The sequence below is a fragment of the Glossina fuscipes genome, unplaced genomic scaffold (assembly GCF_014805625.2).
Source record: "Glossina fuscipes isolate IAEA_lab_2018 unplaced genomic scaffold, Yale_Gfus_2 91, whole genome shotgun sequence".
In the NCBI taxonomy this organism is placed as follows: Eukaryota; Metazoa; Arthropoda; class Insecta; order Diptera; family Glossinidae; genus Glossina; species Glossina fuscipes.
Window position 1 is genome coordinate 1,616,176 of NW_023998445.1, and position 13,179 is coordinate 1,629,354.

Here is a 13,179-nt window from a genome sequence, read left to right on the forward strand (position 1 = left end):
GCAGGAGAGGAAGGCTTTTGAAAGCAGTCAATTCAAATTCCATTTCGCATATTCTAGCATAAAGTGCTATTGAAGATAGTCAATACAAGCTGTACTTGTGATCTGCTAATTCAATGGTGGATATCCAAGATTCGCCCTTAAAAGCATACAATTTTTTAGCTTCTTATCTAATAAGTCAATAATAAGTACTACTTTTGAATAATTTGGCTTTAGTTTATATATGTATATGTACACATATATATATAAGCATATATATATATATATATATATATATATGTACATGCATGCTGTATATATAAAAAATGCATGGTAACATGGTATGATATATGAAATAATAAATTATTTTACCGATATATATATATATATATATGTTTTGAAAAAAAAAATTTTTTATTTCACAAAAAAAAATAAATATTTTTTCTGGAACATGTAACACAAGGTTATTCTACCTTTTAACCTAAGATATATTCACAATTTATCAACTTAAATACGATTGGCTTTGGAACATCAGAAATATTTTTCAATGATATTAGGAGAAGAGAAAGCGAAAGTGAGCACTACAGAGAACTAAATAGAAAAGAAGAAAACGTTCAGACGCTTTTACCCATTAAGCCATTTGGTTACGTAGCTGCGACTGATTTTCGTATATCTATTCTGAACTTAAGTCGTGACATATGATTTATTTTTTCTCATCGTTTGGTCGCGTAAAAGAATGCTTCAGTAACGCGTGCAAATTATTGGAACTTTTTGTAAGAGATTCGAAGTCGCTATAACACATAATTAAGGATTTTGTAAAAGAAATACTCGAATCGATTTATATAAATACTTCTTCAAAAGGAGCAAATGGGAGAGATGAAAAAAGGCGAGGCCAAAATTTCCAATATTTCAAAATTTGTTACCGAATTGTTGTCTAAGGTTCACCGCATGTCAAAATTCACATAAGACAGACTGCAATTAATAAGATAAAGCGAAGCATCAATGCATTTATGAATTTAAAGATTGTAAAGGATCATTTTGAATACGTTGCAGAGCAGCTTTATAAAATTTTCAAATATTTGCCAGTGGACTTTTTTTTTAGCTAAAGAAGCAGAAATCATTGTCGGCTTAAGTAATAACATCCAGTCAGTTTGAATGCATGAATTTGCGGCATTCTGAGTAAGGTATAGCTTACAGACTTGCTAACTCTTCGTCAAAAACGTTCACTAAACGAGTGGTTAGTAAGCTTTAACGACACATTTTTCTCTATCCCTTATTATAACATAACTGAAAATTGATTTGGTTAAGAAATTTTTACAATGGAAACATGATTGATGGGAATGCACGTTTGTCAATGATAAAAGGACAAAATTTATGTTTAACATAACGACATCTAATCTAAAAATAGAAACCTTATTATTATTATTATTATTTTTTTTTATAATGCTATGAGGATGTATGTAAAATTATTAAACGCATCTCTTTTTGGGAGACTTGTATTACTTTTTTCCGTATTCTTTGCGTGCAAGAAAAGTGAGGCATAGATAATGTGCTAAGTTTTCACCGTCGTTATGTCGTCAATTTGTTCACTGCCATAACATTGAAGCATACAACTACACTGTCCAATTTTCCTGGCCACGTTAATCAGACTAAACGAACGATTACTTGCTTTTCATTTTACAATCTTCATCTAATAAAGCTGAAGGAGCGTAAAATTACATATTATATGTAACCTAAAAGAAAATTTAATTTTTTTTTATCGATTTTTATCTATAAAACTAAAAGGCATACAATAAAAACGTGACTTAATGATGGGAATCATGAATCATATATGTGTGTGTGCAAGCATGTACGTACATACATTTATCTAATTTTATATACGACAAATATATAAATTATCAATATATATATATATATATACATATATATATATTTATATATGTATAATCAGTAATATATGTAAGATACCATAAAATATAAAATTTGTCATCTAAAGCTGAAGCATTCATTATAAATTTTTTTATGTTTCTTCCCTTTTCTTACCATGTACGAGTTTACTTTTAACAATTATTATTGTGTAACTATATATATATATACGCATGTATGCATGAATGGATGTACGTAGGTATGCGTAAATGTGTGTGTGTTTGGTTTATTACAGCTTTTGTCTTCGCGATATTATTTAATTTGAATATTTTCAATTTTCTTCGATCTATGCGGTTACACTTTGTATCAAATACCGACTTTTGCTTTGATTTTAGAAATCTTGTAATATGTTTACATTAAAAAATAGGAGTATTTCTCTCTCTCTCTTTTTTTTTTTTTTTTTTGCCTTTCCCTTCATATTTTTTTAAGTACACATCTGTGATAGTGAATTCTGCGGCATTTACTGCTTATTGAATACTCTAATAGGTGGGTTGTTGATAATCCATTTGTGGTACTTGCTGTTGATCCACGCCTTTGGTAAAAAAAGAAAAATTAACAAAAAAAAAAAACAAACGAAAGGTGAAAAAATTTTATTTGATTCTTATTTATCGTATCAAATTTACCGGCTTGTTGATTAGTAAATGGCGATTGACTATATTGATCGTTATCGTTGTCCATTGAATAACTGGTGTATGCCTGTTGATGCACCACATTGGCGGGATCAGTTTCAAAGGCGGAGGTAAACTCATCACCGGCACCAATTAGAAAACGTTTATAAGCCATAAAAGCGCATAAAGCCTTTTATTGATTTTATTCATAATGAAAGAATCCAAAGGAAAAATTTATAAAATTGAATACAATAGAAATTCTCTTACCCACGTGAACACTGAAAAGAAACAAAATACTATCGAGGCTTGCATGTTAGCTACACCAATACCACCAGGTGGTATTTCAGCTGAACTCCATTGTGACCATAAATAGATAAACGCCACAAAATACATGAAAGCCCACAAAGCTGAAAGTTATATATATATATTTTGTAAATAATTGCGATATATATATATATATATATATGCTTTTTATTTTTCAAAGTACCTGAGAAAGCCATATCTGCCATTACGAAACGTTTCCGACTTTTCACCGATGACATACGTTCAAATAGATATTCGCCAACAATGAAAGCGATTGAAGCAATGAAACCAAATATACCGACTGTGTTCCCAAACTTACAAGCCATCGCATCGTCATTGAAAAGACATTTGTCTTTGCCTTCTTCATCGACCCGCCAACCTTCCGATGATATGCAACCAAGGACGACGACGGAAAAAAGCTACAAAAATACAAAAGATTTTTTTATTTTCTCGCTTTTAACAGAACCGCGCAAAGAACGTACAAAAAAAAAACCTTTTCCATTGTGCTTATAATGATATACAAATGTAATATAAACTACTTTGTCTGTGACAAATACAGAGACCGGCAGAAGTATTTTAATGGAACTAAGAAATCAACAAAGCATCATTTGTTTTGCTTTTCGGTCTAAGCAGATCCGAAAATTGCTAATACTACAGCTAGATAAAGATTGAAAACGAAATAATTTTTTTACACAGAGGGGAAGCTTTCGTATAATTAAGAAGGAAAAAACCGCCTTAACGTTTAGTTAACTCTACGCTTAGGCTGAAAAGAGAGACGTTCTGTGTGTGCAAGAGAAGAGCCTAGTAAGTAGGGGATGTTATGATCTCCTTCAGCGGGGTTTTAACAATGTATAACAATAACATCTGAGCGATATGAAGGTTGAATTGGTTAAAATGGTCAGGTGTTATAGTGAGCGGCCTGCTAGTTGGCATCAATAATTTACGGCAAACCGTATTGAAAATTCCCAAATTTTATAAAATTGAGATGACATATGCAAGGTAAGAGTAGTCCAGTTTGGATGATCAGATCAATATTGTGAATGGAAGCTTGCACCTAATTCATATGACTGTATCTATGTTTAAACGGAAGCTGCTGTCAATAATGTGTCTTGGCTCAATTGTAATGAAATCAAATTTCATGTTTGTTTACGTAATCTAGCTTAAAGGCAGCAGAATGGCTATCAATCAACATTTTCTGAATAATCATTTGAACAATGGTGAAAATCGGCCGGGCTATTCTTCTTTTGTGATGTAAACAGGTTTGATTTCCTAGCGGCATAAGTCAAGTCTAACGCGCCAGGAGTGTGTCTTCAAATGTAGTCCAGATACCTGGCGACACCTGGGGAAGCAATCGGCTCCTTTCGAATTAAAAGGCCTCGGTTTTCCCTTTTCTTTTAGCACAACTTTAGTTTAGTTAGCCCTCTGCGGAACGCAACTTCCGAACCGCCAGAGAAGAATACAAAAATTTTCAATCCCTGAAGAGAGTTTAGACTCAACACACCGATTGCGGAGGAGGACGTATTCCCCGTATCATGGGACGACAGGAGGAAATAGTTAAATGAACTTCGGACGGTATGCTTGTATGAGCCCCCAGAATGAGCAAAGATTTAGAGAGGGAAAGGTCGCCGCAGGAAGAAGAGGCTACGTCGAGCTAGCCGCCGTCCCGTCCGAGCCAATGATAAACAGCGGTATGAGCTTGGAGGAATTAGAGAATTCGGATGGACTCTCTGATGCGGCGAAGTCCAATATTGGAGATAAGTGGGATAGGATGGATGATTCTGCGTCCATTAATACCAGCAACTCATCAAAACATGCAGCAGCCAATACTAACGTCTGGCTCTACCCCCACGTGCAAAGACGATGCAGAATCGATACGGGTGGGAATCATTTCGGCCAATTACTCGAAAACGTCGTGGAAAAACGTTGAGTAAAGGACGACACAATGAAGATGACGCTCTAAAAACCGCATCTGACAACGATACGCCTCGTGCTCGGGCATTCGTTGGATATTTTGCCGATTCATGCAGCTCAGAGCCAATGGTAAACATTGTGGAGAGCCAGACCAAGGGCCTAAAAGTTGGGTACTGGAAGGTAGTTCAGAAGACTGTTGTAGCCTTAACTCTCGCAGTGCAGAAATCCGTGGTGACAATGCTTCCCATTCTGAAGCAAGTTAAGCAATTCTCTTCTTCTGAACAAGTACGGTGGTTTCTGCCCATTGTGCAAGCGTCGCAGAGTCTCCACCATTTTTGTTGCACTGTGAATAAACACTTTGTCGACATTTGTAGCACTTTTGTTGCTGTACACCTCTCTCTTTTCTCTCTTTCTCTGTCTCTCTCTCTCTCTTTCTCTCTCTCCCATCACCGACTATTTCTTGTGATAAATTTATTTTTGCGAATTCTATTACGTTCATTTAGTTTTCTCGCTAGCCGGACACACCCGATCACTGCTCATGTTCCTATCGCCCTGACGGTGCTCTTCTCCTAGAATTTTCAAAATGGGCTGTTCTCTTTTAGGCAATTTGTCTCCACTTTCGATAGCAAGGAAAAAATTTTCATTTGTTTCGATCATATACATAGCAACAAAACAGCAACAAAGTCTTGATTCAATTGAATATTAATGCTTTTAAAATCATTAATTATCCCACGGAATTCTCCATAAATCTCTCCGTGAACATATTTTCTGATTAGCACTAATCTTGAAACGCATTAATCTCTTGAAGAGGTTTACCATACTGCAGGCTGTATTTGCGTTATAAAGCCTATTTAATGAATCCCATGTATCCTTTGTTGTGCAGTCCTTAATGTCAATTAACTCACTTGATTTAATGCTCAAGTTAATCATAACAAGTGCTTTTTGTTCTATTGCTTTCCAAACTTCTTCGTTTCTGCCTCTTTGCGACACACATCTATAATAACTTCCTACAGATCCAGGGTAATTAGTGCACTTTTCATTTGGATACCCCACGTTGTAATTCGCAGCACCAAGTTTTTTCACTGTTTTCGCTGAATTCAATTTGCTTTCAAATTTTTGTCTAGCATTTAAATCTTCGCAATTGAGACCAGTCTCGGTCCACAAACTTTATTCGATATAATTAGGCATGATAAATCGTCGCAACTTGGTAGCTTTTTCGCCCGTTTTGTGTCTCTATTATTTATGCTACTTTTTCACCCAGAAGATCGATGTCGTTGCCTTATGCCACACAACGAGTCTATATAAAATTATGGATCCCACTATTCCAACGTGTCTCCGCCTTTGCTTGGGTTTTAGCTACATAAGCGTCTTTGCTACATTCGACCCTCTCTGGCTATTTGAGATGCGGTGTCAGGCAAAGACATTCTGAAGTCAGTCATGATACCTAAATATGGAATTACGCGCCGTGATATTATTTCGACGCCACTCACTTTAAGCATATCTCTCGCCACCCTCTTTCTTGGATGTTATTAAGACCACCTCTGTTTTTTCTACCGCCAGATTAAGCCCTGCCGACAAGAGCCGCGTGAGTACAGTCTCGAAAGTGTCATTAGCCAGATGCACAATTTCTTGTAACAGCTTTGCTACTACTATCGCCACAATATCATCTGCATGCCCCACGGGAAGATGCAAGATGTTATCATACATTACGTTCCGCAGTGTTACTGCTTCGGTAATCAGTCGTTCTATACTTCCTTTGTGCATTGTATATCTTCTGCTCCTGAAGTAGGCGGCCGCAATACTTACAAAGTAACGCGGCAATCTGCGCTCTTCCATTGCCGCGATTACACATAACCGTTTAGTAGAGTTAAAAATGTTTATAACATACAGTGTCACTTCAAGTCTGTATTCTTTCTTCCCGCATTCCAGTGTTCTCTTTGTAAAGCTACGGTGGAGGGAGAAGTTACCGTGCGGACGACACCTGCATTGTGACTCTGCTTTCTGAACTCAAATTGATTGATAATGATTGAAGCTAGCGCCTTGCTCTCGTTAGTCTGCTTTACGATTGCAGTTATTTCATACATTGATGTTAATTATGTATATCTCTCTTCACCTTTCACCTTTCCTATTGAAATGCAGCTTGTTGTGGGAAAAGCGTGTAAACAATATTTTCTACTAACATTGGGCTCATCGGCTGACTGCTGGATTTTAAACTTTTCATTGCTATTTTACGTATTAGTTCCCAGGGGTGATCATTTATCCCTTTCAAAAGTCTACGGAATGTAATCTTTTCACTCACAAAAATGGCTTTTTTGAGTTCCCTTCTTTTTTGTGCAAATTTACTATGGAGTCAACGAGATCCCGCATCGGTTTGTTGATATTTCGTTGTGCATCCCTCGGCATTTGTGATTGAATCCATCTGCGTTTCCTGCCCGTTTTTGTCATTTGATAACGATGGCGATGAAAAACACGGTCTTTGTAGCCTCTGGTTAGTTTCTAACCTGTTCGGCGTACGTACCAGTCGGGTGCATTTCTTAAACAGCTCTGTGCCAAATACTGCAATTCCTTCCGCTGCCCACATCCCGTTTGGTGCGACCAAATTTTTATGGCCATGAAGTTGAAAATAACAATGCCACCTCTACCTCAGGCAACATTAAGAAAAGCTCAATTAAAACCGATACAATAGTAACCTCCACAAAAATAAATAAAGAAAAAGAAAAATAAGTACATTAGGTATAAAGTGTACAAAACAATGGGTAATATTCCATACATTTTACTTATTGAACATATTCTTTTATACTTATTCTTGTTCTATTACAATAAGAGAGACAACATGATATACGCAACAAGTAACTGTTCCTTAACTTTTAGTTTAAGACTTTATTGTGAGTTAATATTAAAGTAATAGTTTAGCACTGAATAAATAGCGAAGCGTAAAAGCCGACATGGCGCCAAAACCAGGGACAGTCGGTAGTTAATTAAGCGAACGAAAAAATTACAAAAAAAAAAGAATAGTGACAATACAAATTAAGCGAGTGAAATTATAGCGAGTGAATATTACAAATTGAAAAGGAATAAAAATGCGATAAAGGAAATTCGAGAAAAATGAATTCAGTACGTGCTCTCGTGCTACGCGGCGTATGCTAGTTGCAAAATTATGTAACCCAATTTCAAATTATTTGAAAACATTCGAAGGAGCAGGGTGCCGCAAAGTGAGCGACCCACTCAGTGTAGAGAGTGAAATTTCTATATGTCATTAAAGGTAGCACAATGCGCATTCTAATCTAAGGAAATCTGATGAGGCTATGAAAACACAAATAAAATCAGAAGAGAAGCGACGAAATGTGAGCCGATCGCAACTAGAAAATATTCTAAGCATACATTGTAAACAAACCAGCGAAATAGCAATCACAACTAGCAGGAATGGAGAGCGAAATGTTACAACAGTGCACGAAGAGAATATTTGTAGCGGAGTAAAACTTAAGGCATTCCAATTAAAAAAGTTTGATGGTCATTTTGAAAATTGGTTTGAAAATTGGGCTGTTCAGCAGCGTTGAATTTTCTAAGCAATTCACTTTTTGGAAGAACAGAAACGATCATGGCGGGATTTATGCCTAGGGAAAAGTGTTGTTGGATGAATACGGTAATAAAGAAAAAAAAAAATATTGCAAAATTTGCAAAAAAGTTAATGGGTTTAAAACCTGTGGTCTCCGACATCCTTACAATAAAGTAGTTTCTAGTTGTGCATAAAATTCTGAATCGATTTAAGGATGTCCGTCTGTCCGTTTGTCTGGTTGTCCGCCTGTCTACACATTCTGTTGTACACATTCTACTGCCTGGGGGGAACTATCAATTTCAAAATTCGAGAGGAACATTGGAAGTTTTTGCACGCAGGTTTGTATTGAAAATGGGCCAAATCGGTCGAAAGACACACCTACAACACCGCGAAAGCTGAGAACACCTCCTTTTTTACCAAAAGGAATAAAATATTCATAAACTATAGCTGGCAAATGTTCAAACCTTTGAACGCATATTCTATAGGCTAGGCTGTAGTACCTGGAGAACAATAGAAGGAATTGATTACGCCAATACAATGGTTTATCAAAATGTAATTTCTTCTTTTCAATATCTTTATAACGCGCAGAAACAAATTTTAAAAATCCTATAAAGTCTATAAATTCTTGGCCGGTCTGTTCGTCTCTTCATATGTCTGTCTGCCAAACTATTTGATATCTGTGATAAACAGTCGCCCGTTAACGCAAATTAAATGACTCACCCTGTTAATTTGAAAATAGAAAAAATCAACCACGCCCACTTCATATTATAAAACACGAAAATTTAAGTATTTTACTTTTTTTGTGTTTTTTCGGATAGCAGTGCTAGGTGTAAAAGATTCGGTCATGACCGTATATAATTTTCTTACTTGTTTTTTTTTTTAATTTTCCCGGCCATTTATTCATATTGTTATGAAATTCGCGTTTTACAAGATACAGTCCGTATCACTAGATCGTAGATATTTTGATCAAGAGAAATACACTTCAAAGTTCTTTTATTTTACTACTTTATCTTTCACAACAGTAGGAATATTTATTTACAATTTATTTTGGCCGTACTCTCAACTTCTACGTTCTTGCCAGACTAACGCTACTTTTCACATATATTCGATTTATATACAATTTTACAAGAATGTTACTATACCTAAATTTATGGTTACGGTCTAATCCTAGCCTGGTTTTTCCTCTAATCGTTTCCATCGGCCTGCACCTGCATGACGAGCCTGCGAATATGCACATTTGGTTTTCCCTTCTTTAGGGAATTTATTCTTACGAAAATTACTTAGCTGACATTTAACTGAATTTGGGATTTTCGTAACAATATACTAATAAATTTGTTATATTCAACTTTATTCCAATGTTTTTTGTGATTATTACAATCAGAATACAGAAGTAAGAAGACGGAAATAGAGGATGTGATCTTAGCTATCAAACGAATCGTCCGATAAGCACAGAATATTAAAAATTTATAGCATCGTCGTTAAAGTTTTAAAGACTGTAGCAGTGATTGCTACCATTTGATTGTCGCAGGCACTTCTTCAGCAAAATATTTATTTTAGGAAAATAATTATAATGAAAATTAGGTCTTAATATAAAATAAACAATTCACCGATTTATCGTAAATACATAGATGTGAGCCGTTTTAGTGGGACTATATGCCTGCTTACGTTGCACGCTAGCGAAAATTCCACTAATTAAGCTAAATTCTCTTCTTGTTCTTCTTATGCCTAACTAACTTATGAGCTGAAATGAAACGCGGTTTTGTGATTTCCTTATTCTCTCACGCCTACCACTTGTATGACAGCCAATCTTTAATTAAACGCGGACAGCCTATATAAGACCGATAACAGTAATTTAAATAGCTATCAAAGAAAGAGAATTCGAAAGAAGTTTCTTCAAAATATTATCAAATATTACAAAAAAAAATATTAAATTGAATCGAGTTTTAACCGGAAAATTATCGAAGCGAAGCGATTGAAAGGAGGCCACCACTTGTTCTTATTACTGGCCCACTCGTTCTCTAAGCAGAAGAATTTGAAAATCATGTTTCCGCCTAAATATGAATATAAATAAGTAAGAAAATTAAATTCGGTCCGGACCGAATCTTTGATACCCATCACCGTTTACCCCAAAAAAAGACAAAAGAAGTAAAGGAACAAAATTTTCATATTCTACAATATGGAGAGAGCGCAGCCGATTTCTTGTTCTGTTTTCAAAATGAAACTTTTTGCAATACAGGCGTACGGGCGTTGTAGATGTGTCCTCTAAAAAGTTTAGGTCAGTGCAAAATTCTTTTGCGAAATTTGTACGAGATAACTTCATTTCGGCTAACAGCAGAATGTTTACTACAGATACTACAAAGTTGCGCAAACAGACAGATGGACAGACGAACAGGTGCGTTCCAAATTTGAAATTGGCCAAGAATTTGTATACTTAATAGGGTTTTTGATGCGTGCTTCTGCTCGTTATAATGATATTGAAATAACAATTAAATTTTGATACACTATAATATTGGGTAGGCGTGGTACATTTTTTTGCCATTTTTATACAAGTGCCACAGCATCAATATGCATTCAAATTTTTGTTCATTTTTCTGCTATAGTTGAGCGGTGTTCTCACTTTACGTAGAATTGTAGGCGTATTCTTCAACTGTTTTGGCCCATTTTCAATACCAGCGTACATGCAAGAACATGCAATGTTTCTGCCAAATTCAAAGTCGATAGTTTCATTTTTGCGGCGAGGAGAATGTTTACAACAGACGTTACACAGGCGTACAGACGGACACGGTTAAATCGATATAGAATTTGATGCTAATCAAGAATATATATATACTTTTTGGGGCGTCTGATGTTTCCTTCTGAGCGTTGCAAACGTTTTGGCAAAATGAATATACCCTTCATCCTTTGATGATAAGTGTAAAAAGCACTCAACTGGCCTACAAGATATCACGAAAATCTTTACCTGGACTGCACTTTTGTTTCTTCACTTTGCATTATCGCACGTTTTCTCTTATTGCAATATTCGGATTATTACTTATTACTTTTATATATAGCACGGGAGGTGGGGTAATGTCCATCCCAAGTATTTACGAATATTTACTCATTACATTTTTCAGTTTCCATTATCTGTGTTTAAAAGGCTATTAACTGGTGCACATATGCTTCTCGATGAACTCCTGACGATCGCTCTTGGGGGTTTTGATTTTTAAACAGGTAGGTAAATAGGTCAGTGCATAAGGTACATAGATCAACATTTTATATGCTTTCTCGTCTAATTTCTGTCGTACGCGAATTAAAACAATTACAGTAACCACTGCTCGTAGGCATCAAAACTTATCTTGCATATCATAAAAATTTTCTAAAATCTTGTAAACATACCCTTGTCAAATACCATGTTATGTGTATGTGCCTTCATTATGACCTTGACCAAGATTTAAAGTGAACGTTTCCAAGCATTCATGAATATATTATAATCATAAGTAAGCGCACAGTGTGACACAACCAAACCCTAGTAAATCAGTTCCATCCAACTTGCGTTAGGATTAAACAACAACCAAAAAGCATATATATATATACACACACACACACACAAACACCCACACTCATATGAGCACAAACACACATCTATTGTCTCTTTCAAATAATTCGTAGATGAATGCATTATTGAAAGTGTTAAAGCAAGTAATGAAAGCTTTTAACCTAATTAAAAAGATGTGCATTTCTTTGGACTTTTTTTTTTCAAAAATAAATGTAAGAAATAATCGATTAATTAAACGATAATTCTCATGAAGGTGTAAGCAAATAATCCTACAGGAATTCAATCTACATATACGTGCATATGGCAAATATAAATAAATTTCGGAAAGAATTCGCTTAGTTTAAAAATAAAATAGAAAGCATTTTTCGGGAGAAGTGCACCACTTAATAACTTGTTCTTGAAAAGAAGAAAACATTTTCGACGCGGAATTCAAATGCTGTTTCAATATTTTTTCAACTTATTTGATTATTTTCTACGCACCCACATATATAGTGTCCATTTTTATATCCACCACTGTAAGATGGCGGAATACTCACTTTGTGTTTTTTTCCCCTTAATATATGTAACACCCAAAAAGAAGCTTCACAGACCTTGTAAAGTGTATATATATATATATTATTGATCAGCGTGAAATGCTTAGTTGATTTAGTCATGTCTGACCGTCAGCGTGGTGTCTGTTGCTGACGCTCTTCTGGTCGAAAGAATTAAGCTATAAACTTCAGATTTTGTAGAAAGATTAGAAATTTCTGTGCGCAAGTTGGCATTGAAAATGGGCTAAATTGGTCAGGGCAGAAGCACGCAGTGGGGCGTAAACTGAACGCAACTCATTAACAATGTTTTTAATAACAATTTTTTTGGCTTTTTGCTCTTAGTCGGAAATTATTAAAAAGTTGAAATTTTTCACATTTTTTTTACGAGACACATTCCTCTCTAGGTCCAAAAATCGATTAGAACCAATTGGCCGTGCCTACATAAAGTTATGCGTAATTAAATTTATTAAATTTTTTCTTGAGCTTTTGTGCTTACTCATCATCAGGCACACAAGACAAACCGTTTAAAACTATTTCGTAAAATCCTCAATTGAAGATATATTATCTGCCCAAAAGTGGGTTAATTTTAAAATGAATATGGTGGACTCCGGGATTATTATTTTCTTAATAATATCAGCGATATGGGTATTGAATAAAAGAACTTGGACCGTAGAATGTGAATAGCATAGTGGGGGATACACGAGATTTGACTCCCGCCGGATATAATTATTTTTTCTTCTCTTTTTCAATTTTACAATGTTTAACAACTTGTTTAAAGCAGAGAGCGACAATACATGCAAAACAAATGAGAACGAATATACGTTTATTCTCAAA

General features: G+C 35.3%; 1 protein-coding gene across 1 annotated transcript in view; it reads right to left on the bottom strand.

The window, feature by feature from the left end:
• Nucleotides 1-2,135: 2,135 nt before the first annotated feature.
• The window catches only part of LOC119638638 (synaptogyrin), an 18,735-nt gene continuing 7,691 nt past the window's right edge, over nucleotides 2,136-13,179 (bottom strand). The window contains exons 2-5 of the mRNA XM_038035536.1: nucleotides 2,998-3,232; nucleotides 2,778-2,917; nucleotides 2,526-2,700; nucleotides 2,136-2,434 (exon numbers count right to left, since the gene is read on the bottom strand). Of these exons, the coding sequence (XP_037891464.1) occupies nucleotides 2,382-2,434; nucleotides 2,526-2,700; nucleotides 2,778-2,917; nucleotides 2,998-3,232 (603 nt within the window). The 3' untranslated portion in view covers nucleotides 2,136-2,381. The remainder of the gene's footprint in view (nucleotides 2,435-2,525; nucleotides 2,701-2,777; nucleotides 2,918-2,997; nucleotides 3,233-13,179) is intronic.